Source organism: Heliangelus exortis, chromosome Z (genome assembly GCF_036169615.1).
Source record: "Heliangelus exortis chromosome Z, bHelExo1.hap1, whole genome shotgun sequence".
NCBI lineage: Eukaryota > Metazoa > Chordata > Aves > Apodiformes > Trochilidae > Heliangelus > Heliangelus exortis.
This window is the reverse complement of record NC_092454.1, coordinates 55,460,690-55,487,037: the sequence shown is the minus strand read 5'-3', so window position 1 is coordinate 55,487,037 and position 26,348 is coordinate 55,460,690. Positions and strand designations below refer to the sequence as shown.

The 26,348-nt window shown below is 41.3% G+C and overlaps 1 protein-coding gene and 1 long non-coding RNA gene across 5 annotated transcripts in view; one reads left to right on the top strand and one right to left on the bottom strand.

Annotated features, from left to right (window-relative positions):
• ZNF608 (zinc finger protein 608) overlaps positions 1 to 15,466 on the bottom strand; it is an 87,720-nt gene extending 72,254 nt beyond the window's left edge. For 3 of the 4 annotated variants that reach the window (XM_071730511.1, XM_071730510.1, XM_071730513.1), the window contains exons 1-2: positions 15,135 to 15,466; positions 10,968 to 12,013 (exon numbers count right to left, since the gene is read on the bottom strand). In XM_071730511.1, the coding sequence (XP_071586612.1) occupies positions 10,968 to 11,852 (885 nt within the window). In that variant the 5' untranslated portion in view covers positions 11,853 to 12,013; positions 15,135 to 15,466. Of the gene's footprint in view, positions 1 to 10,967; positions 12,014 to 12,941; positions 14,033 to 15,134 lie in introns of those variants that run through there. The other variant, XM_071730512.1, reaches the window with a different exon arrangement.
• A 3,797-nt stretch (positions 15,467 to 19,263) lies between these two features.
• LOC139790101 (uncharacterized) lies at positions 19,264 to 24,547 on the top strand. Its single transcript, XR_011723386.1, has 2 exons — positions 19,264 to 19,553; positions 24,239 to 24,547. It is a non-coding gene; the product is annotated as an uncharacterized lncRNA (long non-coding RNA).
• Positions 24,548 to 26,348: the final 1,801 nt, after the last annotated feature.

Genomic DNA, 26,348 nt, shown 5'->3' with positions numbered 1-26,348 from the left:
GAAGTAATGCCTTGTATGCTGAATATGCACAGCAATCACAACAAAATTTTACCCATACTTATATATATTGTTCATTTTTCAAATTAATCCATATGCTGTGTATTTTCAGTAATTTACGAGCATATGAAAAGGTTTTGCAAAAATTAACCAGTAAGAGGTATTTTAAAATAAATATTACAGTTTGTGGAAAAATGTAAATGTTGGAATTAGTTAGAAAATAGTTGGCAGCTTTTCCTCCAAGAGTAAATCTGAAGGCTCAAAAATAAATATTCAAAAGCATTAATTTGTTTCTAGATTTGTGCGTGCAAGTAAAACAGCAGCCATAATGTGGAAATATGAGTCACATTTTGCAACTAATTGGAAGCAGATTAGAATTCTGCCTCAGGGGAACATTGTCAAACTAGAAGCTGGAGCAAATGAAGAAAGAGGTGAAAGCATCGTGAAGAGCTGACAGATTTACAGTGCTCAAGGCAATAAACGGGTACGAGATGAAAATGAATGTGCTTCACTGTACTGCATGCATTTTTCAGTCATATCTCAGCAATAACAGCATACAGCCATGAAACCATTATTTTCAGAAAGATTGTGAAGGAAAGCATAAGAATGAAAAAAACACTACTCAGGTGCTGTGCAAAAGATATACATCATACAGTGGTTCACGTTGTTACAAGAATAATCAAATTGGTCATACTGGGCCCTGTTTTGTAACCTGGATTCATCTCAAGTTAAGGATTACACAGACATAATGCAATAAACTACTTATTTGAGTTGAGAAAGGGCCGTAAGCCCTTGCTCACTGTGAGCAAGAGTCAAAGCATTAAGTCCTTAAGAAAAAAAAAAAATAAATAAAACCCACAAAAAAACCTAAGAAAAACAGAACCCTGCAGACAGATAAATTGGGCACAGTAAGAAAAAAAATCCCTTTTAGAGGATGATTAGGAAAGAGAGGAATATAAAAATGAAAATAAAGTGTAGAGGCTAATGTACCAGTGCTGTAATGGAAACAGCTGCTAGCTTTCTCCTTCAATGTTTGGCATCTGGTGAAGCATCACAGGAACTATTGTTAAAGGATCTGGACATGAAATGTAAATATAGACTATTAACCAGAACTCAGCCACTCTGTTTATAAAACAGTAGCAGCACTTTTTTTTCAGATACATATATCTACATATATATACATAAACACATATAGGAACATATATGCATCCCCATATATAAAACTATATACAATCCTGTCCTTAAACAGAAACTGGTAATCCTATTATGTGACACTGCACTTTACCAGTGGTTGAAGAACATGAGCTTCAGTTTCTCAGTAACAATAAGTCTGGAACAACCACCTTCATTATTCACAAACTCAGCAGTATTTTTCCTTCAAACTACAGAACTCTAGTGCAAACCAATATACACTGATTGATTTAAGACCCAGGGCAAATATTAACCAGTAACACTTTATGTCAAATATGTTCCATACCTCCAGAAATACTCCTGAAATATCAAAACCTTATTGTCAGTGCAAGCTAGCTAAACAACTCCCTGAACATTTACTAAATCGGATTTAAAACTCTCAACAGGAAAACAAAGTTCAACTGAGTAACAAGGTCCAGTTCTAATCGTATGTGCTTCTAAGAGTTTTTTTTTAACAGAGATACAGATCTAGTTTCATTTCCCTTCTTCAAAAAGGAAGAATTGGCAAGAACATGAATGCAACTACTGCCATTACTCCACCACTGTAAGACTATAATAAAGCACAGATTTGAGAGTACTATCCATGTAGTGTGGCGAACCACACACAAATAAACAGTTCTCCACGAAGAATGAAATCCTGAAGACCAAACCCATCCAATTCAAACCAAACATTATTGTTGCTTTTAACATAAGCCATACACAAAAATCAGCCAAGGAGGTGACAGGAAATCCAAAAATAATTTGGTCTGGCCCTAGACACTATGAGAAAGGAGATTACAAGTTGCTTTTCATTCTTTTTACTGGTTGACCGAAGCAGTGAAAACAGTACAATCTGTACTTATGTAAGACACCTATGGCACTACTCCTGTGACAAGAGTTATTTCTAACAACAGTCAGCACAGCACCACTGAAATTCATCAATAAAGGTGCCATTTGAGTAGTGGAATTTATGCTGATGGGGGTAGGAGATGGACTTAACAAAACCCTTGAATTAATTCAATGGCTAATGCAAAATGGCTAATCAAACTGTCTAGGGCACACATTTAAAGAGGCCCAGATGTGCCTCAAAATTTCCTGGGTAACTGAGCCTGAATTAGGCACTCTCTATTATCAGGATGAAGAAAGCAAGCTGTATGAGTTTACAAAAGTGTGACCCACTGGTCTTCTGTTGCTAATTGAAGCATGAAAAAAGAGCCAGTTTCTGAGGGTGAAGTACAAACATATACTTTTTATATTCTACTGCCACATGATAAAAAACAGAATCAAGCTGACTCGTAGAAACTTGACTGGCAACCAAAGACTAAGCTATTATTTCAATCTGTTATGGGAAAGCAATAAAATTGCTACCAGGTCTCCTCATGTTACTCCTCAATAAAAAGAAGCCATCAGGGAAATAAGAGGAAAAGAAAACACATCAAAACCTCTGAAGTTCCTTTAAGTAAAAATACACTTTTGTGGCGTAATGCCATCTGCTTCCTGGTTAACATGACAAGACAAATCAACAACTAGAATACCAGTGTTCTGAAAACATCAAGTAACCACAACCAATAGATTTATTTTGTTCTTTTGACTGCAGAAACTGCATTCACATGCCACTATTGGCATATGATTCAAACATCCCCATAAGGGCATTTTTCTTACACTATTATTTGGTGGAGATTCTCAGGAGACAGAAACACCTCAGTCAAGCTGGATTTATGCCCAGGAGCAAGATTAAAATAGTGGGAGAGAAAGATGGAAGAAGGGAGCCAAATGTTCAGTATCAATATTTTTCTGGAGATCACTGAGCTAAAATTGTTGAGAAAGACTTACTACAAAGTACAAATAAATCAACAGAGCACATCTTCAATTCAAAGTTATTGAAACAAAGAGCTTCACATTTCATTCCCAATAGCTTTTATCAGTGAAAGTTACAGGTAGATGCTAGAAAACTTTTTCTCTTCATTTTGAGGTTTAGAAGTATTTGCTACGTACTATAAACTTCTGTCACTAAAATGCAACTTTTTTACTTACAGTGTTGGCATAAGATTTCAGAAAATTTAATCAATACCATAGCTACCCTGAAGCTGGAAAGCCTACATTTACAGTCATCAGTCCTACTTCACTGCATGGTCACTTAAGTTGTTTAGCCAACCAGTCGTGTATATAAGCATATATATTATGTATGTGTAAATATGTGCATGAAAACACAGACAGCAGAGGAACACACGCAGCCTGCAGGAAATTGTACTTTTAATTCAAGAATGTAATAATAATTTTTAAATTGTGATTTAAAATCTCATTTTAAGAAAACCCCTCAAGTCCTGCGATGAAAACTGGTAATTATCTTTAGTCCCATTATCGCATTTCAAACATATTTTTAAGCAAATTTTAAAAATTATAGCTCGCATTATTATTCCCTTTGATTAAGCATAGTGTACCATGGACTGGGCAGAAAAACCCTGGTGCAAAAAGGGAAAAAGGAAAAAGGATCACAACACAGAGAAAAGAAAAAAAAAGAAAAAAGAAAGAAAGAAAGTAAAAAGACATATAAATTAGCTTGACTGAATTTTAAAAAGCTGTTCATTTTTTATAGTTATGTCACCATCAGAAATTTTCATGGAACACCATTATGCTCTTTCACACAACAAGGAATGTTGTATGCAGACCAAAATTTAAGAAAATATATTAATATATTTTCAGTGATTACTGAGAAATAAAAATAACCCCTTAGCCCCCTGACATGTCAGCACACTAACACAAATACTAGTTTTTAACAAAACTACTGCCAGCCCTTCAGCTCAAGTCACTGCATCCACAGATCTACAGCTGTGACCCTATCTGAGGACTTACAGGAGCCTATATTTCTGTTGTAAGAAATAAAGCACAGGTAAGAAGTCCAATGATGTTTCTAGCCTCTTAGGAAATGCTGTAACACATCACTATGTACATCAGAACATTAAGTACAACATAAGTTTGGTCCAACTGTAAGTACATTATGTAAAGAATAAACTAGCTGTTGGATCATCTCTATAAATATCTTAGCTCGGAGCAAAGCAGACCCTAAAATTTGGTTATATTCGGCAAGCCCAATTGTAAACTACAGAATAAATCTGAACTCATAGCTGACATGCCATTCAAAAAGTCAGTACTCTATCCAAGATATATAGAACATGTGGCAATGACACAAAGCTGCCTCATTAGCTGATAATTTTAGCTCATTAAATGGTTAGCTAGTTAATCTAACCTTTTTTCAAAAGTGGGTAACCGTAATCCAAAATATCCAAAAAATCCAAAAATCTTTATCCAAAAAAATAGACATTAACAATAGTGTTCGTAATAGCAGGAATGTTAGTACTTCCAAGACCATATTCCTCATGATGCTTGTAAAATCTGCTCAGACGTACCAATAACACCATGCAAGATTTTAATTTTTTCTCACTACTTTATCCCACATAAATAAAAAGAATGCTTAGAAAAGTATTACAACTAAGATCATAGCTTCAGAGGTAAACAAATACACAGAGCCTGTCAAGATACTGCTCACACACTGAGCATTTTGAAGGAAATTCTCCTCCTAAGCATATATGGCCTACATCCCTCAACTGCATTTCATTATACTCACTCTCCAGGTAAGTCTCCTCTTCTACTGTTTCATTGACTGTGTTTGTTGACCTTCAATACCATGTGTGATTTTTCAACACATGTAATCTCAGCAGCTTCAAAAGGGAGAAAAAGATGCCAGGATAGAATCTCATGCGTAATAACCTACATCTGGCACATTTTGGGGCTATCTCAACACAGCTGCTCTCCTACCTGTCCAATGTATTTTAACAAGTGGATGCATGAAGTCTAACCAATAGAATATAAACAAGTGTTCTGAGATACAGTTACTGACCAGGGAGGGGACAGCAAATTTAGAAAGTACCCAGCGGGTACTGGGACAGCCATCCATCAGGCCAGCAGGTGCAGAACATGCTGGTGGGTTTTCTGGAACATGTGGGAAGCAGCATGAGGGTGAAACAGAAGCAGATCTGCACACAGTTTCAAACTTTAGATTTATAAAGGATACCATGATGTTTCATCCACTGGCTCTTGACAGCCTTTTACCTAAGGGAATATCATTTTAAGGTTGTGGATTGTTAGGTTTTTTTTTAATACACCTGTTTTACAATGCAAGCAAGCACAGGACAAGGCAAGCTCTCACCAAAGTAACAGCATTTAGCCTACTTCTACAAATGCAAATTGCATGGATAACACAGATCAAATAAAAGGGAACCTGCGTTCAACATGCAAAGGATGTGTCCAATTAACAGAAAGCAGGCCACAGAATCTCCCAAAGGTCAGTAACTATGGAGCCTACAGATGATACCTTCTAAATACTAAATCATTTATTTCTTCTTAGGAACAAAAAAACCCAACCAACCAAACAAAAAAACCACAGTGAATTTTACCATGCAAAGAAAACCTGCACATTTCATATTTATGATTTACGCTTCTGTCGATAAAATAGCTTTCCAATTATCAAGGCCCTGGTAGGAGAAGCTGGAATGCATTATGTGTTAATGATCACAACCAGGGGTCCAAGCTTTACTTCTTTGTCAGAGCTGTAGCAGATCCTCCCCGCAGCTTCACCATTAACATGTCTGTTTCCTGTCAGACCACTCAGAGATAATGTCATTTATCGCAGGGCGGCACAAGATCAGTCATTAGCTTGAGTAAAAGACCTCAAACAAAGGCCGGATGGTGTTTTATCCAGGACTTGCAGGCTGCAGCCAAGAATCTCACTGCTTAACAGTTCCGAACTTAAGTTATCTTTAAAAGAGTAATTTTGCCCCTATCAGCAAATTCTAGAACACTTCTCTGAAGAGCACAAAAGTCTCACCATGGAAAATTTTAGTCAATGGTTTTATCATATGCAATTAGGTGACTGATAAGAGCATGCTAAAGTTATCCTTTGAGAGGCTTCCCCCCACTTCCCTTTACCTCGTAGGGAAAAATTGTCAGAATAATTCACGTTCTACCTAAATAGTAAGACCTTTGAAGAACTGACCCTTATTGTGTTTGCCTGCAGGAGGTGATTCACTATTATAAATTGTTCAATGGCTGAGCTTCTGGAAACCTCTTTAAATGAAAGGGGCATTGGTTAACTGTATGTATGAACATATGTTTTCACAGTCTCTCCTGTATTACTGCATTTCAGAAAGCTTCTATAAAGTGCCATGTGAACTTTTTTAAATAATTATGATAATAATAATAAAAAAGAGAGATGAAAAAATATGAGCAAATCTCAGCTATTCAATTCCTGGTTTTATGCTGGAAACGAGGAACAGATGGTACTTTCCATGTTACTTGAATCTGGTTATTGAACACCTCTATGGTTATGGGAGATTTTGCTTAGCACTTTTAACATTTCATTTATTGGACCATAAAATGCTACTTTGGAAAAACAAGTCTTTATATAGCTATAATTAAAACAGTCTTGCAGGAAAGCCCTTCAACATGGAGAACATGGTTAACCTCATGACATCTGGACAATCAATCCTTTCCTTTTTACTAGGTATTTATGAAGTTATTAAAATTGTAAAATTACCAATGCCCAAAGTGAAATATTTTTTCAGTAGTTCCAAGTAAGGTTATCAGCTTCAGCTTTTACAACTGTTCTAGACCTGCCTTCATTGTACGACGCTAACTCTGGCTTTGCATGGGAATTCAATAGCAGATCTGGTCATACATATTGGCAGAGGTCAGCAGGTTCACACGGAAAGCTTTCCCCAGCCAAAGGGCATCACCTCTTCACCCAGCTCAAAAAGCACCGTCACACTACTAGACAGCGCTATAGAGCTTTAAGAACCTTGAGCTGTGGTTATTGTTAGACACCCACAGTTATCAATGTTTTTAACAACTAAATCCCTTATGTAGCTTTCAAAACAGTTTGCTGTCAAACAACAATAGACTTTGTTCTTTAATTACAGCAAGTGACCTCCCTGCCCTTTTATTTCACAGTGAATAAACTACACCCATGGCCAGCAAGAGAAGTACATGAAAAGCATATCTCCATAACATCATTAATCAAAGCATGCACTTAAATGATTTACATCAATAGATAAATGCACACAGAATGTCCTGATGTAGTGTAAAACACCCTCAATTCTTCTTAAGAAAAAAAAAAATGTTGAAGATAAAATAAACAGTACCAGCCAACATGTTAATTTGCTGAAGACAACTTTCAGTCATAAAATACAGGCTTAATGAGAAGCAGTAAGCTAACACAAGAGACAAATTCAGTTCTGCGGTATCACTGGACTGATTCATTGAAAAACTCCAAGCAGACACCTCTGATAATATTTTCTGTATTATCTTGTGATTGTTTGAATCCCAAAAAATCTCTCTGCAACACACACGAAACAAATTCTTCTGATAGCATGAGCACTTTTCAATGCAATAGCTGTTAAAAATACAAAAAAGCTGAGCTGAAACAGATGAGGAGTTCACATGCTGATACTCAGTAAAAAAACTGTGGATAAGAAATGGAAAATGGAGACAGGTTTTAACACCAAAAATTTTAGGAGTGGTTAGCCTACCTGTCAAAGCTACTTACACAGACATGTCACTGGTGGCTTAACCACAAAATGGGCTGCATGAATATAGCTCAAACATCTTAGAATTACAGCATATTTTGACTTTATCCACATATTAGGGGAGTGGCAACTTTTACAACATACTTGTGGTTTCTGCATAAAAGAGCTTGCAGAACACAGTCATTGATTTAATTAGGCTTTATAGGATCCAATTTATCATGTTTTACATGACTTTCTGCAGCAATGAAACAGAATAAATAGACCAAAAATAGACACTGAAGCATGCTGTGAAAGCTAAACAGTGACTACAACTCCCAGGAATCTGCTCCAAGCTTTTCACAAATAGTAAACAAATGCAGTTGTTATATTCCACACCACATAAAAAAGCCTGCAGATTCTGAATCAGCAGGCATTAGTATGTAAGAGAAAACATCCAAATTCATGAGACATGTCTTTCACAAGGTTGAGATAATTGGTAATTGATTTTAACATGCAGGCTTGAAAAGTATGTATCTACACACACAAGGTGCACTGTGCAAGTACAGCATACATTCTAGTGGATAAGAAGTCAAAGCACAACCACTTAAGGAATCTAAAATCCTTTAAAAAATCTTCCTAAAGATTACTAAACATTTGGGAAAAAAGCCAGAACAAAAAACATAAACCACTTAAGTTTCACTAATAGTGCCACAGGCTGGGCTTAAGGTTGCAACCATTGTCAGCAACGAGGTTTATTACCATTGCGTGTCCAGAAGGGAATATTCTTTGGGAAGATAAACACTAAGGAATGTTATTTAAGACAGCGAGCAAGCACACCATTGTGCCAAACAATGGCCAACATCGCGCGATTCTAATGTGCGAAGCCTGTATTAAAGTCGCTGTGTGCCAACAGCAGCGGCTGTTACTAGAAATGCAAGCTCCAAATCTCCTCCTGGAGCAAAAGCTACAAGGCATAGTGTACCACTGGCTGTGAAACGCTCCACACATGTTTGATCTGAATTTGCATGCCATCCCATTTACAGCGCACCACGTAAGATTACCCGCATGTATATGGATTCTTCATACAATTTCCTGTGTGACTAGAAAGTGAAAAGAATACAAAAACGGGAGAAACCACACCACCCTCTAATCTCTGTTGCCATGACAGCAGCCTTTGAGATACTGAAATGTTCAGATTGCCAGCTAAACAAAATTGTTGAATGTGAACATTTGGCTGAGAGATTAAAAGGCTAAGGGGGTTGCAAAAGGGCAGTACCTCCCACATTCCAGGCAGCCACTGAATCCAATCAAATGGCTCTGACTCTTTAACCACAGCCATTGTGAAGACCGGATTAGGGCAATTTATCGAGATAGTTAAAACAGATTAGAGAACTGCAATTTGAAGAGTATTGGCAACAGAAGTAAATGTCTACTGTACTAAGTTAATAAAGAGAACATGAGATTTTTAGGACATCTTTCCGACGTGAACAGAACTTTCATAAATCAAAGTGCAAACACACATGAATTACAGCAATCTGGTTTTCTCATCTGCATGTAGAAAAGGTCACAAGGCTCATTCAAATTCATACGTAAATATGCTATCCTAAAAGCAATAATATGCATACAACGTGAAATCTAATTTCTTCCTTGCCTTCAACAGAAGCTCTTGAAATTATCTTCCAGTGTTAACAAATACCTGATGTCACGAACATCCAAATCTAATCCCCCAGTCAACTTAAATATTAAAAAAAAAAACCATGACCAAAACAAAAAACAAAAACCAAAGCCAAAAGCAAAAGATGGTAACAGGTCGTAAAAATACGTAATTTTTCCCTGAGACCTTCAGCCCTCCCAGACACTTGCAGACCATATAGTTAACACCGACCCGAAAGTTTTCCCATTGCTGAACATTCACCCAGGGAAGCTGTAAAATCAGGTAATTTAAGACTAATAGCTGACAATAAAGTCACAATCTAACACCCTGAGATTGTTTGCTGGGGGAGTGAGAGGTTGGTTTGCTTTGCTTTATTTTTCAGGCAGACTAGGTTATCCCTGTTTAGCAACATGTAGAATTAATCAGACTCTTAATCCTGGGCCAACGTTCACCCCCAGGTCCACCAGAAGATGCCTTCTGCCCTATGGGCATTACAATTCCCGCCGACACCAGAACCTCCTTGAACGAGCAGTTAGCAAAAGCCAAGCTCTCCCTCCACCCTTCCCAAAGAAGAGTCGTGGCCATCAATTCTTACAGAAAGCATCCCTTGCAACATGATAGAAAGGAAGAAAAACACACACCCCCATCGGATTTCTTTCATACATTTCAACCACTCAACAAACGAGTAGTTCACATCCAAGAGCCAACGGGACTCAGAAAGGAAAGCTCCCCCCCAGACAGGAAAAAAACTGCTCTCCTCTGTTCCGAAATCCGCTTTGCACACACGCATCTCGGCACAAGGTGCATTCCCCTCCTCCCAGCCTCCTCCTTCCAGGAGGACAAGAGGCACCGCCTGCTTGATGGCTCCTTCTTCCCTGCCCTCCACTCCGGCTTCTGGGCTGCTGTACCACAGGAGCCTCCAGAACCAGAACTATAACGATCCTGTGTCTCAACGAGGCACAGCAGCAGATCTTAAGTCTCTGACAATACCTTCAGTTTCCCCCTGACCGCCGCCACCACCACCCCCAAGCACAATCTCAACTCCAGACTGCAGCTCAAAGGAGAAGGGAGAGGAGTTCCTGTAGACTTTGGGAGATAAATGGTTGCGAATGCCTGCCAGTGCTGTGGGAAAGCATCAGCACGTAAGAAACCTGCTGCTCCTGGAGCCTGCGCTACGCACCCCCCAGGCAAACACACAGACCTCCAGCCTGCAAACACATGCCATCACACTGGCACCAACACTGCTGCTCTCGGCTAAAACGGGGGACAGCTCAGGCAGGGTCATCGTCTCGGGGTTTCTTTTTGTGGGCGAGTGCTATCAGAAAAAACAATCAAAATGGAAACGTTCTCCAGGTCTGAGGACAGGGAGGTTAAATGGTAAGGAAGAACAGCACACTCAAGACATGATGTCTTCTGTCTAGGGAAGACATATCAGGGTTGCCTTTTTTAAAAAAAGAAGAATAACAGATGCATACCACAGATACACAGAAGAGAGAAGCACAGGAGCCAAACACACAGCTGTGGCACATTTGTTACAGACATAGGGAGACACAGAAGAGAGGAGGCAGAGAGGAGCTTTGTCCTACCTTTTCTGTTTTCAACTTCTTGATTCGCCTGTGGCTCTCCTCCTCCTCCTCTTCCTTCTTTACCAAAATAGAGTTCCCCATTAACCCTGAATCCGGGGTACTTTTGCTCACTTCCCCCATGGCAGATGAGGTGCAGTGGAAGGGGCTGCTGCTTCCACCACTGCCTCCCTTGGCCCCGAAGCCATAGAGGTGTCCAGGGGGAGCCTGGCTGCTGCCACCCCCACTGCCATTGGGATGGCCCTGCTGCAGGTCATGCTGCTTGTCCCTTCTGGATTTCCCCGCATCCTTATCCCGCTTGGAGCCTCTGCTTCCCGGGGCTTTACCTGGTTTCTCCTCTTTGTTTTTCCCACAAGAGGCAATGGTGGTGTTGCTGGTGTTGTTATTATTGCCATTTGGGTTACTGCTCAGGCTTTGACCCAGTGCTGAATTCATGCCAGTTGCCTCTCCAGGGCGCCCTTGGACTTCCTGCCTCTTGCCAGCACTGCTGATCTCAGGAATCCCATACAAGGCAGCAGAAGGCAGAGATTTATTAGCATCCTTAGAAGTTTTACTCCTTTTCACTTTTGATTTGCTAGTCTCTTTGTGCGAGGAATTCCCCTGGGGAGCAGAGGGCTGAACAGAAGCAAATTTTAGGCCATCAGCTAAGGCTGAGGTAGCATTAGCCCCACCGGAGGCCAGACGCCCACAATCCTTGGAGCTGGTGTTGCTGTTGCTGGTGGTATTAGTAGAATTATTCATCTCAAATTTCTGTCTGTCCTTCTCCAAATCGGCATCCAAATCAATTATTAAATTCCCAACACCAATTTCCCAATCATCACCACTGTCATAAGTGTCAACCGCGTTTGGATCCACACCTTTTCCTGCAGTGGAAGTGTTCAATGACATCCTGAAGATGAGATCTCTAGAGTAAAAATCTGATGAACTTTCCTTTGGAGATGTGGGGACATTCGTTTATTTCCGTTGGGCTCTCTTTAAGTTCAGTGCTTCTTGTCTTCCTCCCCTAGGTGTGTCTAGGCTCACAACCTGCAGTCCAAGTCCCCCTTGCCCTGCGAGGAAGGGAAAAGTTTAATAATTCTGCTCTGGTTGCTTCTAGAATATAGTAAGACTAATAACAAGTGGGCAAGGTTGGGGGGGGCAAAATCATTTACAATTGCCATGTTTTTTTTTAAGTTTGTTAAACCACAAGCAATGGCCATGATGCTTTTGTAGTGAGCATCTTTAATCTAGCTGTACACCAACACCCATAAGCCCTCTCAAAAATCATGTCAACAAAAAATAAACTAAAAAAATTAAAGAAGAAAAAATGAAGTACATTATTTAAATCCATAAAGCTCAGGAAATACAGTGTTAGAAGTGGTGCCTAGCTGTTGGAGCACATGTTGTAATCTAACCCCTTGGACCACCACCTAGGCACGAAAGGGAGAAAAGGAAAAACACAGATTCACTCTTCACTGCATTCCATGGGTTTTGTGGCTTTAAACCAGACTCTGAAAGTTTGGTGATGCTCCTATGTTATCTCTTACCCCCTATCCACTTAATCTCTTGAGGGGGAGAGAGAGCAGTAAGTGGGAAATCTGATTTTCATTGCCACAATACAGGTTCTGTTAAAAACCAACAACCTACAAGCACAAATGTTCACTGGAAAATATTAAACTCCATAGCTAAAAAAAAAAAAAATAATTAAAAAAAATTAAAAAGATATTTTTTAAGAAAAACATTCTCAATTAACATTTCTAAAAGCAGTTCTAATGTACTCCGAGGTCACACAATTGTTAGGTCTGTTAAATACAGTATTACTGACTGTACAGGAAACTGATTAAGACATACACTTTAAGTGATCTGCACCAAGGTGGCCTCAGTGACCACAAATGAGTGTGTGTTTGACAAAGCTTAGTTAAAACGATTTTTAAAGGGATCTCTCCCTTTTACAGATGACTGTCGAAATATTTATACATATATAAGCATAATGCTTACCTTTAGTCCTTTATCATTTTTAATTAAACCAGCAAATCAAAATGCTGTTCCAAACCGTCTCAGCAAAAACTCTGTGCCTCATTTTACTTAAAGAGCAAGTGATCAAGAAGTAGAAAGCAAGTATCATCTCAGCCAGTATAAATCTGTCAGTAACATATCTCCCCTACTTTGGCACACGGATCTGAAGTCCTTTTTTTAGTTTTTTGCCTCCTTGCTTAAAGAAAAAAAAATTAAAAAAAAAGAAATGCTGAGCCTCACAACTTTACCAGTTGGTAGGCAATATTTCACATTCAGACTGAAGCATCAAGGACCAGATTTTTGTTTGTTTGGTTTTCCTGAATAAGCACCGAGAGGTAATAATCATCACAGTAATTAAAAAAAAAAAAAAAAAATGTTTCTCCAACTTCACACTCCGTCTTCAGCCGCGGACCTGGGAACCTTCCTGATCAGTAAGTAATGATCCCATGAAACAAACCTACAGGCGCCCGGGTGTTAGAAGACAGAATGTGCTAACATCGGGATAAATTAGTGAAAGGGAGGAAGGAAAAAAAGAAGAAGAAAGGACTGAAAATCTGGGCTGGATTCCGCCTGTTAGTTGGGAAGTGGCATTTTTTTCGCCCGTCCTGACAGATCTGATTTCTTCAAGTAACTTGAGGGGAAACGCGGGGGGGTGGGGAGAGGCGGGAGGGGGGGAGGGGGGGCCAAGGAAGAGGAGGAGGAGCGGGAGGGGGGAATCACTGATCTGATAAACCGGTTATCAAAACATTTTGTGGGAGTGGAGGAAGGACAGCGTGCTCTCGAAGTATATTTTCCCAGGGATGTGATTGCGGGGAGGGGGTGTCCGTCCCCGTCTACCGCCCCCCCCCCTCCCGCGCCTCAAATCTGCGCTTTTAAAAAAAAAACAATTTAAAAAAAATTAAAAAAAGCACAGGCACAGATCAGTCTCAAATGCTGTGCCGGGGGGAAAAAAAAAATAGAAAAGAAAAACCCGGGAGCTTGGGCTAATCAGTCATGCGGTAAGTAATTCAGTCATTAGAGTCCGAGGAGATAACGCAGACGACCTTTTTTTCGGGACAGATCGCTCCCACCTCATTGTCTCGGCAAACCTCACCGTCTACTGCTGTACCCTGTCCTGTCTTGTCCTCCCCTCGCCCTCCCGCCTTCCCCTCTCCCCAAGTCAGACGGTCTCGGAGCTTTAGCTTAGTATTTTTAATTAGCCGCCGATGGGAAGCTAAAAGCCGTAATGAATTGCCGGTGGCGGGGGGGGGGGGGGGGGGGGGGGAGGGGGGGGGGAAGGGGGGGAATAGGGGGAGAGGGGGGAGGAGGGGCGCTCGCGCCGGCATCCGCCAACCCCTGAGGCGCGGCGGTTCCGTTACAGTTCAGGCCGCCCGCGTCACGTGAGGCTGCCGGGCTCCATTGGCTGCCGTGAGAACAAAAATGGGTGACTAGCGCATCCAGCGACTGCCGGACGGCTCTTTAGCACACACAAAAACATACCACGACAAGACAGACAGTCAAGCAGAGGCCGTCAGGTCCGTCTGTCGCCCCGGCCGCTCACCGCCACCCCCGCGGGTGCGGCGGCGAAGCCGGTGCTCTGAGAAACACCGCAACCCCCCAACACCTCCCGGCGGTCCGGCGCCGGGGGGCCATTACCTCGGGACTTCCCCCTCCCCTCGCCTCTGGACGGCGAGCGGCAGCCTCCTGGGAGACTCGAGGTGGGAGGGATACGGCTAAGGCACCGGCGAGCGATCCCACCCCCCCAGGCTCCAGCCTCGCGTTCTTGGCGTCTCCGTGTGACAGGAGAAATGCCTCCCGTGCCGCCGGGACCTGTCGGTACCCCATCACTCCTCCTAACGAGCGCCTCGCTCTCGGAGCCGAGGGGGAGGGGGAGGTCTGTAATTGTGTCACTTTTATTTTTCCCCCTTGGTTAGTTAAAACCCCAAAAAGGCACTATGCTTTAACGCCCCCCGAGTGCACCGTCAAGTATGATTTGTGGGACTACACTGCTTTTACCCTCCTATTTCCCTCAACTCATCCTGCTTGTGGATTTTTTTTCGTTTCTTTTTAAAACCCAAAAACCCCTAAGTTATCTCAACTACCAAAACTCTTTTTAACACTCCCCTTTGCAGAGTTTATAAAAAAAAAAAAAAATCCCCTCTAAGTGCTATAGACACACCACGCAACCGTACTTACGGTCTGTATTGGATCGAGTTGACCTTTTCCTTCTAAATGCATTGAGTGTGTTTTTGTTGCAGCCGCTTTTTATTTTAGGAAAAAAAATCTAATGTCTTCAACAGATTTATTGTGTTTGGAAGAAGACAGCACCAGATAGCATGAACCTTCCCTTCTTTCTAGAAACAAGATTAAAACAAAAAATAAAACCGAGGGGAGAAAGAAAGAAAAAAAAAAAAAAAAAGCCAGCATCTATCTCTGTCCCCCTGCACGCTGACACACAGACAGACAGACCCCGGGGACACGGGCGCTACCCCCGCGGCTGCCGAGGCGGGGGAGTGGGAGCCCGCTCCGGCGCGGTACCTGAGAGGGACTTTTCTTTGTTCACAATGCCCTTTGCCTCCTGGCCAATCGGAAGCCAGCTTTTATGAAACCGGGGTCTCTGATTGGCCCGCTGCTCCTCCTGCCTGCCGGCTAGGGCGAGAGACAAACACGCACTCACACACAGGCACACACACACACACACTGTACGTACAGGCACGGACCGCGCACAGGCACACTCACATCAGGCACTCACACATACACACACGCACTCACATCCCCTCCCTCTGCAGCCCCCAGCCTACGCCGAATGCTACAGTCGACAGCCTCCTGCTGCAGCCACATAAAAATCGCGTTTCCCATTTCAATTATCCTATATAACATTTAGGGCTTAGGGAAACAAACAAACAAAAAAACACCACAAAAAAAGGAAAAAAAAAAAAAAAAAAAAAAAAAAAAAAAAAAAAAAAAAGAGGTAGGAAAGAGGGGAAAAAATAGAAAACCAAGGTGGAGCATAGCTCTGCCAAGACTCACACATTGGGAGGAAGACTCCCTCATTTCGTTTTAATTTAATTTCAGGGCAGTTTTCGAAGAGATGATGAATGATTTTTCTGTGCCGGTTTCAAAGAGGCAATTTAGAATCTCACTCATAATTTTTAAATGCCCCCTCATTCAAAATTATAACAGCTTGAAGCCAGCGAGAGAGGGCTGCTGATACACATGTGCTATTATTTTCGAGCTTAGTGGAGGAGAAAAGCAAACTGTTGAGGAGGGGGTTGAAGGGAGGTTCAGGGCAGGGCAGCACCCCCGCCTCTGCTCGGGGGGACAGCGAGACGCTGCTACACTTTCTGACTAGCCCCATACACTCTTACCCTCACGTATTTTATTCCAGGTTCGTATTTTAAATATGGCTTAAATTAGGCAGGTCGAGGTTTAGTTTTGTTTTTTGGGCTTTTTTTTTTTTTTTTCTCCTCCGTCGTCGTCGTCGTCCCCCCTTTTTCGGAAGGAGGGGGAGCAGAAAATAACCCTTTTGTTTCCAGGCTGCTGATTTAGTGCTGCACGCACTGAACTGTGAATGCCAGCGACCGTATAACTACCACGTGAACATCCTTTCACAGGAATTAGTAACACAAATCTTCCCTATCGGGCTTTGTGTAACTCGAAAATATCCCCCTTAATCATTCCTTTTGTTTAGGTTGGGAGCCATTATGCTACACCACTGCGTTAAATTGCGTTTAACCCTTCGCAGACGGCAGTGGTGGGTGGGGGCGGGGAAGGTCCGCGGGCACCGGGGGGCAGCGGGAGGGGGTGGGGTGGAGGGAGCTGCCTCTCTCCCTTAGGTACCTCCGGGCCCGGGAGGGGGTCGGACCCTGTCCTTTCTCGTGCCCTTAAGCACAGTTTACACAAGTACACACAGTTTTTTGTGGGGTCTGGGGGAGTTTTCGGCTTGTTTTTTTGTTGTTTTTTTTTTCCCCCCTTGATCTCACTGGGAATTATCTCCTGGTGAAAGTCGATAGGGGATGTTTTTCTTGCCAAATGCACGCGTTGCCCAAGTCAAGGTTTCCGGCGAGAAGTCAAAGCGTGGCATTTACGATGTCCTGCACACCCGTTACAGGGTGACAAAATACCTCTTTGGATTTCATCCAGCTGAGCAAATTACGGGCGTTAGCGTTCCTGCGTTACACGCTTCCCATCAAAGGGGTGATTAGCAAAACTTACTAAACCTACTCGCGGTGGGGTCACCGGGGAAGGTGACGCAAGATGGGGGAGGGGAGGCTGATAAAAGCTGGCCGTGATGTGGCACCCAGCTGTACCTTGGCCACTAGGTCAGCGTGACCGGGGCTCTTCTGGGGCGCCCGGTTCCCTATCGCCCCTCCGGCCCCGCGCCAAGGCCGGGGGCATCACCAGCACATGCTCCCTCCACAGGCCTGGAAGCCTTCCGGAGAAACCCTGCTTCGCTGGTCCTGGTGTAAAAACACTTCTCCTTCAGGGACTGATAATGAAGAGTTTATTAGCAGAGATAAGTTTATTGACAAGGAGGCCCTTGATCACTGTAAATTTTTAAGTGATTACAAAGAAAAAAGAACACAACAACAAACCAAACCTAACGAAATGGCACGGCATGTGGGTAACGCAGACAAGAAGCTGTGCTGTGAACGTGTCCTTGCCCTCCTGCTCTGTCAGCTCCGGGACAGTGCCACGGAGGGGCTGCGAAGGGCTGCTTCCCAGCCGGTGGGCAGGCGAGATGGCCGGGGACACTGCTAGACGTACCGGGGATGTCCGGGACATTGGCACTTCGTGAAGTATGTAGGCGAGTGGCTAATTCTACAAGGTACTAAAAAAAACAGCCTAGCCGGGGTAACTTTTGGGTGATTTCACTCAGTCGTTAGCGAAAATTTTAAGATCAGCAACACCAAGCTTAATTTTTTTTTAGTCTGCTTAGTCGCGGATCACTGCTCCTGTTTCTTTACAGTATGTATTTTTCAGATTTAGGTAATGGCCCCGATTTTTCAATATCGACCTCTGTTTAGACATGTTTCACTTTGGGCTGCTTCTCTCTGCAAAATTACAGTAATTTTCACATTATTATACACTGACTCGGAGACGGTTTGTATTTAGCATTGGGTGGGGGAAGGGGCATTATGGGAAGTGATCTGCTACGGTCAGCACATAATTTCAGCCCAAAGAAAATTGCTTCTGAATAGATGGTCTGTTAACTAGCCAAGGAACAGTCACTGGGACAGATTGCAAAAATGCCTCTGCTTTATCTGCGTTAAACCATCATTTTAATTCCTGAAAGCAACAGTCCATGGAAGAGCCGTTTCTGCAACCACAGCTGCCAACTGATGGGTAAAATACCCTCACAAACCTCTTTAGATCACGAATATCAGAGGGGAGCCTTCCCCTGTAGCCCCCTCTCCCTCCTGGCTTTTGTAGATGACCAAGTGGGGAAGGAGCCAGCCCGGCGTACTGCATGGTTTTTATCTATTTCTGTGGCAGAAATTACAGCGAAAGCACTTGCAGGCCAGTGGGTGCATCTGCAGGAGTCGATTCCCATGAGTGGCTGCAAAAAGACCATTTAACTAAGTGTCTTGTCAGGTTGGAAATGTCCCCACTTCAAAAAGTTTGAAGTGCCCGCTGCGTGATTTACTGGCTTCTTGGCCTTAATTTCTGCCCGCTCGCCAAATGAGACTACAACTTTTGAGTTTGTGTACATTTTACAAGACAGACAGACGGCCAGTAAATTACTGGTTTGTCTCAAATAGGAAATACGTTTTTAATTAATGCAGCTGCAAACCGCTAATAATCCCAAAGAGATCCCCGCCCCCCCCCTTTTTTTTTCTTTTTTTTTTTTTTTTTTTTTTTTTTTTTTTTTTTTTTAAAAATTCCAAGAGACATGCTTCGAAAGAATTACAGGCAAATGCCTATTTTTAGCGTAAAGAATGCGAGGCTCTTATCTTACACTCCTGGAGAGTTAGACCCAGGTTTGTTAGGAGGAAACGATGCTTCTTCCTTCTCCCCGAACAGCCTGGCGACAAGTCTCATCAGAAGGGTTAAAAGGCCATGAGGAGCCTTTAAAGACCACGGAGCGCCTACCAGCCCCCCTCCCCACTTCCCCTTCCCCTTCCCCTCCCCCGACGCTGCACCGCTCCCCTCTCCCACCGCCCCCTCCCCCGCCGCCGGCGCCCGGGGCGCGGATCGGGCAGCGACCAATCACCGCGCCAGAAATCTCTTTGCCGCCCTCTCATTGGCTGGAGCGGAGCGGGGTGTGGGGCTGGCGGTGGAGGTGGTGCGGCCCGCTCTGCCCCCAGCCGCGGGAGAGGGGGGGCGGCCGGGTTCCCCCCGGGGTTGTCCGAAAGCCAAGAGTAGCGGGGACCCGAGGCTTGCTTCAGCGGGAAACGCAGTCTACGGCCCTTCGAGAAGGGCCTTTTCCATCCTGCTGATTCCCCTGTCCCCCCTAATAGGACGAACTTCAAGAACATATGTGTTAAATTTATTAATGTCTGAAAGTGCCATGTAGTCCTACCGTCATTTCCAGCTGAGCCTTAATTGGGTTCCCTCAAACGATTTCTTCCAGCTGCACCCTTTGTTCCTGCGTTTCGTGTTGCAGGAGCAGAGGTACGTTTATGTGTAGATAGACAATCTCATTACATATAGCAGGTCTGCAAAGATTAAACCATCATTCTTTCTTCTTCAACCTTGAACTAGATACAAAAATCTATTTCTCAGCTAAACTATAGTGGCTTTTTTCTCGTATACAACACTTAGCACATAAAGGTTTTCTCACAGCATATTTGATAGCAACACTTTTGAAATTATCACATTGATATACAAATTTTGAAATTATCCCAGCCTATCCCACAGTTCTATGAACAAACTTTTAATTGATGTGCATAAAGGAATGGCTCTGCAGATTAGTTGTGGATAATTTATTACAGCATTGCAGACTGCCAGTGATCCATAGACACGAGTGTGGGAACTGGTGACACAAATGTACAGAGAACTCATTATACACGATGATACTTAGGTTAGATACGATTTTTTAATCTTTTTTTTTAAAGAGGCAATGCCGACAATGTTTTCCTCTCTTTTAGGACGGTTCGTAGGCTCTTTTACATTTCTCTGCATATGCATATTCAGGAGTCTCAGTTTGATATCTAATCTAAAGGTCACTGTCTCTGATGTTTCAGTACACAAACATAGGTTATATATGGAAACAAAGTACTGCTGTGGTGTTTATAGGAGAGTAACAAAAATGGCCTGGCAACTGGCTACTAGAGGGAGTGATTTATAAAAGACTGTGTATGTCTATTTATTTGGGATTAGAGGAAGAGTTTAAAAGGTAGAATCTACCTTTTTGAGATTAAAATTAATAAATAAAACAACAGTTGAAGATCTAAAAAAAAAATTCTAACAGTGAAATGTGCTAATCAGTGAAATAAACCATGTCCCAAGGGAAGTTCTTAAGTCCCATTGCAAAGGACTTGCAAATTAGGCTCGAAAAAGCACTAAAATTAAATACTATGGGGAGTGACTCAATTTTGGCTTTAGAATGGACTGAATGACCTAGTAAGTCTTTTCTATTTAGTAACTTAATAGTTCTGTAAAGTTCCACTGTAGAATTTGCACTACAGGTCTTTTACCTAGACACAAATGCAGCTTTCGGTTCACTGTATCAATACTAAATTTATCCTTAAGTAATTTAGGTAACAGCTTATTTATTTATGTAATGCATTGTGTAAGCACTCAGATAATGTTAAAACCAGGTACTTCTTTCATATCAGACTGCATGCAATGAACAAACAGGCAGTACATGTTAAAATCTGCCACGGCCTTTTGTCACAGCTATAGTACTGTATTTACACAGTGTATTTTTTCCAGCTACTTTCATATAAAATAGCTTAATGCTTCACAGTAAATTATAATTTGTAATAGAAGCTGCAGACTCAGTATTTTAGTCAGGCAGCATCCACATTATAGTAGTACTAAGGTGAAAAATATACAAAAGGCCAGTGACTGACTGCCATGCTTCGGATTTTCAGAGAGGACAAATGAGCACAGGGAAATGAAACAGAGGCTTAGTGGTTAGGATTGGATCATCTTATTAGAGAGAAGGCTTGGAGTCATAGGCCAGGGAGTGGGAAGATGAGTCTTGAAATGCAATTTGCAGAGAAGCCACTTAGATGTAAAAAGTCTGCAGAAGAAGCAGAGGTGACAGGGACAGGTTGTCCAATGTAAAAGGAGAGCAAGAAGCATGATGCTGTATGAGCAGAAGGGATAGGGCAGAGATAAGCTCAGATAGTATATAACAGGAGTAAAATGAGTAAGAGGCAGAGTGTGCAACGACTGGGGAAGTGAGGAATGAATCTGTGAAAGTTTTCAAAGCCAAGGTTAGGTATATCATCCTAAAGGGAAGGATGAGGGAACATGCTGCTATGTTTTTGTCAGAAAGTAGCCTGAAGAAGAACGACCCTGAAAACTCACCAAAGAAGGTACGAGAATGTGTTTGGGAGGTGATGTCTGGAAGATTTAGAAACTGCAGAGGTATGGAAGGAGAAAATAAATGCTTTGGGACAAGATGAATGCCTGAGATCTTGATAATCAGATTAAGGCATTTTAACAAATGAAGTATGGGCCACCACAGCTACAAGTAAAGAAAGTATCACTAAGAGCTTCTCTGTATGTACCACAGTAGGCAGCTGTGGACTCCTCTTTTCTCTACTGTGCTTGTTCCTGTGTTTTGGTTTACTTTGCTGTCCTGGAGCAGAAAGAGAGAAACACAAAGAGAGCTTCTTACCCTCAGCTGCACAAGGTGCCTGCTGTTAAAGACTTGAGGAGACAGAGATCAAGAGAGTACAAAAGAAGGAGAAAGGAAGTTTGAGACCAAGAGAGGGAGACAGAAAAGAAGATAGTGTAAATATGAAAGGGGAGATATGATTTCATTAGTGCAGAGGATGGGGGAACAGAGAATCTGTTCTCAACTGTCTCACAATTGTTATGTGAACTTGTAAAGTTCTTGGTACTTCTCTTTGTGACTTGTCCATCTTGGTTTGAAATGGTTACTAAACCAAGGTGTGGACGTAAAAACATCCTCAATTCCTTAGCCAAAAATAATGCAGCTATGTGTTTTTTTGTGGAAGGATAGTCTGTAGTCTGGAACAGATGAGACACTGCCTTTCAAGGTTTATGTTGTCTATGGAGCTACTTAAAGCATTGCAGAGCTGTGTTCTCAATGTTTGAGAAGAATACCCATCCAGCTTTTAGATATTTTCTGCATAGATATGATTGCAAAAGTTTAGTTTAAAAAGCAAAGTGTAATAAATAAAGAAGAAAATAGTAAGAAAAGGAAACTTGAAAAAGCTTTGAGATTTAGAAGTCTGACTGTAAGGAATATCAAGTCACAAAGAAATATAATGTGAGAATTTTCAACAAAGACAATCAATCACATGGGAATCCAGAAAAAATTATTCAACATTCAAATTGATTTTGGTGATGTATTACTCTGTCAATATGTGGTGTGTGTACAACACTCCAATAAGCTAGTTGTGCTCCTTGGTTCAATGGCTAAGAGTTCTGCCACAGCAGGGGCCATGAAAGTTAGCTGGTGTTACACACCACATCTCTGACACAAGAAAATAACAAACATCATAATCACTGGTTGATCATTCATATCAGGGAAGAAAGTTAGGATTGTTGCTAAACAGAGTTGCTAAACACTGCTTTAAAGTGGTGGTATACACTCAAGCTGTCACTCTTCATGTGAGACCCAAGGCAGATGTGACCTGCTTAGCTAGTGAGCCTGTGCACACTGAAGACTTTAAATCTTGTGGGTCTTATCATCACAATGCTTCTGCTTCTTCTTTTGTAATTTCGTGTAACAGTGATTACTTACCTTACAGGGTGCCCTGAGGACTATGTTTGTTAAGTATATTGAAATCGAATGTAATGTGATTAAGAACATATGCATTAAATTTAGATATGTGTATTGCAAATAACTACCACTAAAACAGATCTTCCAGTGACTGAAACTGGTCTTCTCTTTGGGAACAGAGGAAAGAAAGTCCAGAGAGTCACACACAGGTCTCATTTTTATGTGCTTTACATAAAGATGCTATGTGCTTTCAAACCCTATAAGTATAAGTTTCAACAGACTTTCTGCCTTATTCCCTGAACATCTACTGGGATGTGAAAAAAGACCTGGTACACATTTTATAATTCTAGTTAAAGAAGTTCTTAGGAGTCCTTAGGAAACACTCAGGGATCCTTCTGGGGCCTAAGGTGATGTGCTACAGCCAGAAGTGCTACTTTTTTCAATCATTCTCCCACAGAAATATTATAAAACAACTTGGAAGAAATATTGTGAGGTTCACTGCCTCCACAGAGCGTATTTGAGCTCATATTAATCAAGAATGCCCAACAGAAATTTTCCGAATTTTTCTTAAAAGGCAAGGATATGAATTGTTCCATATGCTGGAACACAGAATAGTATTTTGCAGTATTTTGAACTTACTTCCCTTTCTCTCAGGATTTAAAGTTTAGTAATAAATTACAGATTTTTTTTTTTATTTTGCTTTTTCATTTTACATATCTGTAATTACAAGTGTTCAAATGTAATGTCCTCAGAATTAAAACTCTTGCATTAAATTTTTGCCCAAGGCAAAGTCGTTTTTTTTTCTGAGTCAAATAAAGATTTGTAATTAAATGCAAGCCAGTTCTCTCATACTGTTGTTCAAAATGATGAACTACTTTCTGAAATATAATTTGTTAGCATATTACTAATTAAAGCATTTAGCACACAGGTCAAGGCTTTTCAAAGTAAATAAAATAGGTGCACTTTTTCAGGAGAATTTTTGTTCATCTTGTTCTTTAAAAAAAGAAAAGGGTTAAAATTTCTCTATTTTTGGGAAAATACAGTTGACACAAATGCATTGCAAATGCACAAAATAGGTGAACAACAGCTTCTACACGATTACTTTGGAAGAAGTGGGTGTAAGAACTGTGCCAGTGTTGAGCACTGCATTAACCCATCCTTAGTTGCACAGGCTTCACAGTGAGGAAGAATGCCAGAGTATGACCCCAAGAAGAAAATATGAAGCCCTAAGTATTATCTGCCCAACATTTTAACAGGTTCACATACTTCAGAATTACCAGAAACTTCCAAGGATACTTGCTGTATTCACACACAGGGTCACAACAAATCAGATTGTCGGTAATTGTTCTTAAATTCAGTTCTCCAGAAGGTATTTATGGAAAGAGCTTTGACGAAAATGTGATTGTGTTCCTTTTATTTCTCTCTATTTTAGCCTTATTAAAGGGAGAAACTATGCATCTGAAAAGAAAAGCATGAAGAGGAGACCCCATAGCTATTACTTTGGAGAGCTGAGAGGTGGAGAATGAAAAAGCCATTGGTCTCAGTTTTGCTACCACAATGGCCTTTTATGAGAGGGATTAGATACGCCTAGAGCTGGTGCAGCATTCAGCGCTGCCCTGGACAACAATCTGGAAAGAAGGACGATAAAAACCAGTTTATCATAAGGCTAAATCACCACAGACCAGGTAGATTGGCTTTTCAGATTGTTTTTCATTTGAGGAAATTAGTAAAAATAGAAAGATGATAAAATATGGCTTAAAAGATGCAAAGATGTTTTGGAGGGGGTTTTTCCCGTCTCACTCTCCCTCTTTTTTTTTTTTCCTTTTTTTTTTTTTTTTTCCTGCAAGAGGTAGCATTCAGAAAACATGTTGAGCGAGTTGAGGCATTAAAAAGATCAGTCTTTGGTTGCTGAATGAAAGACTGTTGTGCGTGTGACTCACATACTAAACAGAAATCTGCCTTCAAAGCCTATTTTACTGCCTAATTATATATACACAAAATGTAGCTGTCTGTTTCAATCAAATCCTAGGAAAAAGAATAAAACTCCTCTTAAGATGCATTTTTCATGGTTTTTTCATAACCTTAGAACACACACTGCTAATGCAAAAGGGGGAAGTACAGCTGCAAGGTCCAGATAAGGTACTAGTAATTGTTTTTCTTTTAATTATTACTTTATAAAGACATTATACCTCCTACTCAGAATGAAGGAAATCAGTGTCCTGTCTTTTTTTCATCTTTTTTACAGTTTTCCTTTTTTTTTTTTTTTTTTTTTTCCACTTTTCTCCAAGAAAGCTTGTTATGCATTTCAGGAGCAGCCAGCAGCTATGGAAAGTACTCTTAAGCTGCCTTGGTTAATAAGCTTTCAAGCAGAATCTAGAAATTCCAATCCTCTACATACCTCTGTATTGCATTGAGCACTCCGTAGGAACCAAACCAAATGTAGAGTGAAAGAATGCACCATAAAATATAAAATAATTGCTGGCAATCATCTCTCTTGGAAACTTTCAAGCTGGACAACATGTGTGAGCCATTTCTGCTATGAGAGATGAAAAACCCCAAACTGATTTTAGCCTTTCCTGCAATAATGTATGTGTACATGTTTGATTATATGTATATAAATACTTTCCTTTTAATAATTTACTATTCGGAGGTCTTTTTAATAACTTCAACTGTAAAGTTTCATAAGCCATTACTAATTTACATCCTCTTGCAGATACAAATCATTAAAATGAAATTATCTCTTAATGGCTTTTCCAATATAAATCTAATTAGTCCTTATAAGTTTCTTACTCTGAAGGTATCACTGGATATCTCCATGGGAGGCTGAAGCAGTAGAGATAGACATTTTTTCTGCAGATCACTGTGCTAGTGGAAAAGATAGTGCCCATCACCTGTCTGGGTATACTGCATCTTATTCTTCCTGACCTGAACACTCCTTAGACCATTCCAGCCGAAATGAGACAAATTAGCAAACCTAATTTCCCCACCTTTCACTAGCTAACCCACTTAGGCCGAAGTGAATTATAGAGGGCTTTTACTGGAAGAGGTGAAGTTTAGTAACTTCGGGGAAGAGGCACTGGAGCTCTGTGATAAACAAGTCACAATAGACTTAGAAAATAACTGCATTTCATCTGCACTGGCTCTTTGCAGGTTGATAGTCATATCCTGAAACTGCCTGTATTTTTTTTTAAAACATTGATTCTGGTAGAATATTCTTACTAATTACCAGAGGTAATAAGGTCAAAACTAGTAACTGAAAATTTAATTCAAACCCACATTTTCTGTACCAGCCACGGGGACACCAAGAAGGTTGATCTCTTAGAAACTGGGCAACGTCTGTTAATTACAGAATTAACTAGATAAGAGGCCTGACATGTTCTGCTGTGCAATGTATGTCCATTCAGCCAGAAGTTTTCTGGCAAATCTTTCTCCCACCTAATCAACGTCTGGTAATTTGAACTCCTGACATTATGCAGGGATGGGGTGAGTGGGTAAGATCTGGGAGTTCTGGTTGGTGTGGCGAGCTTGCTACAGCTACATAA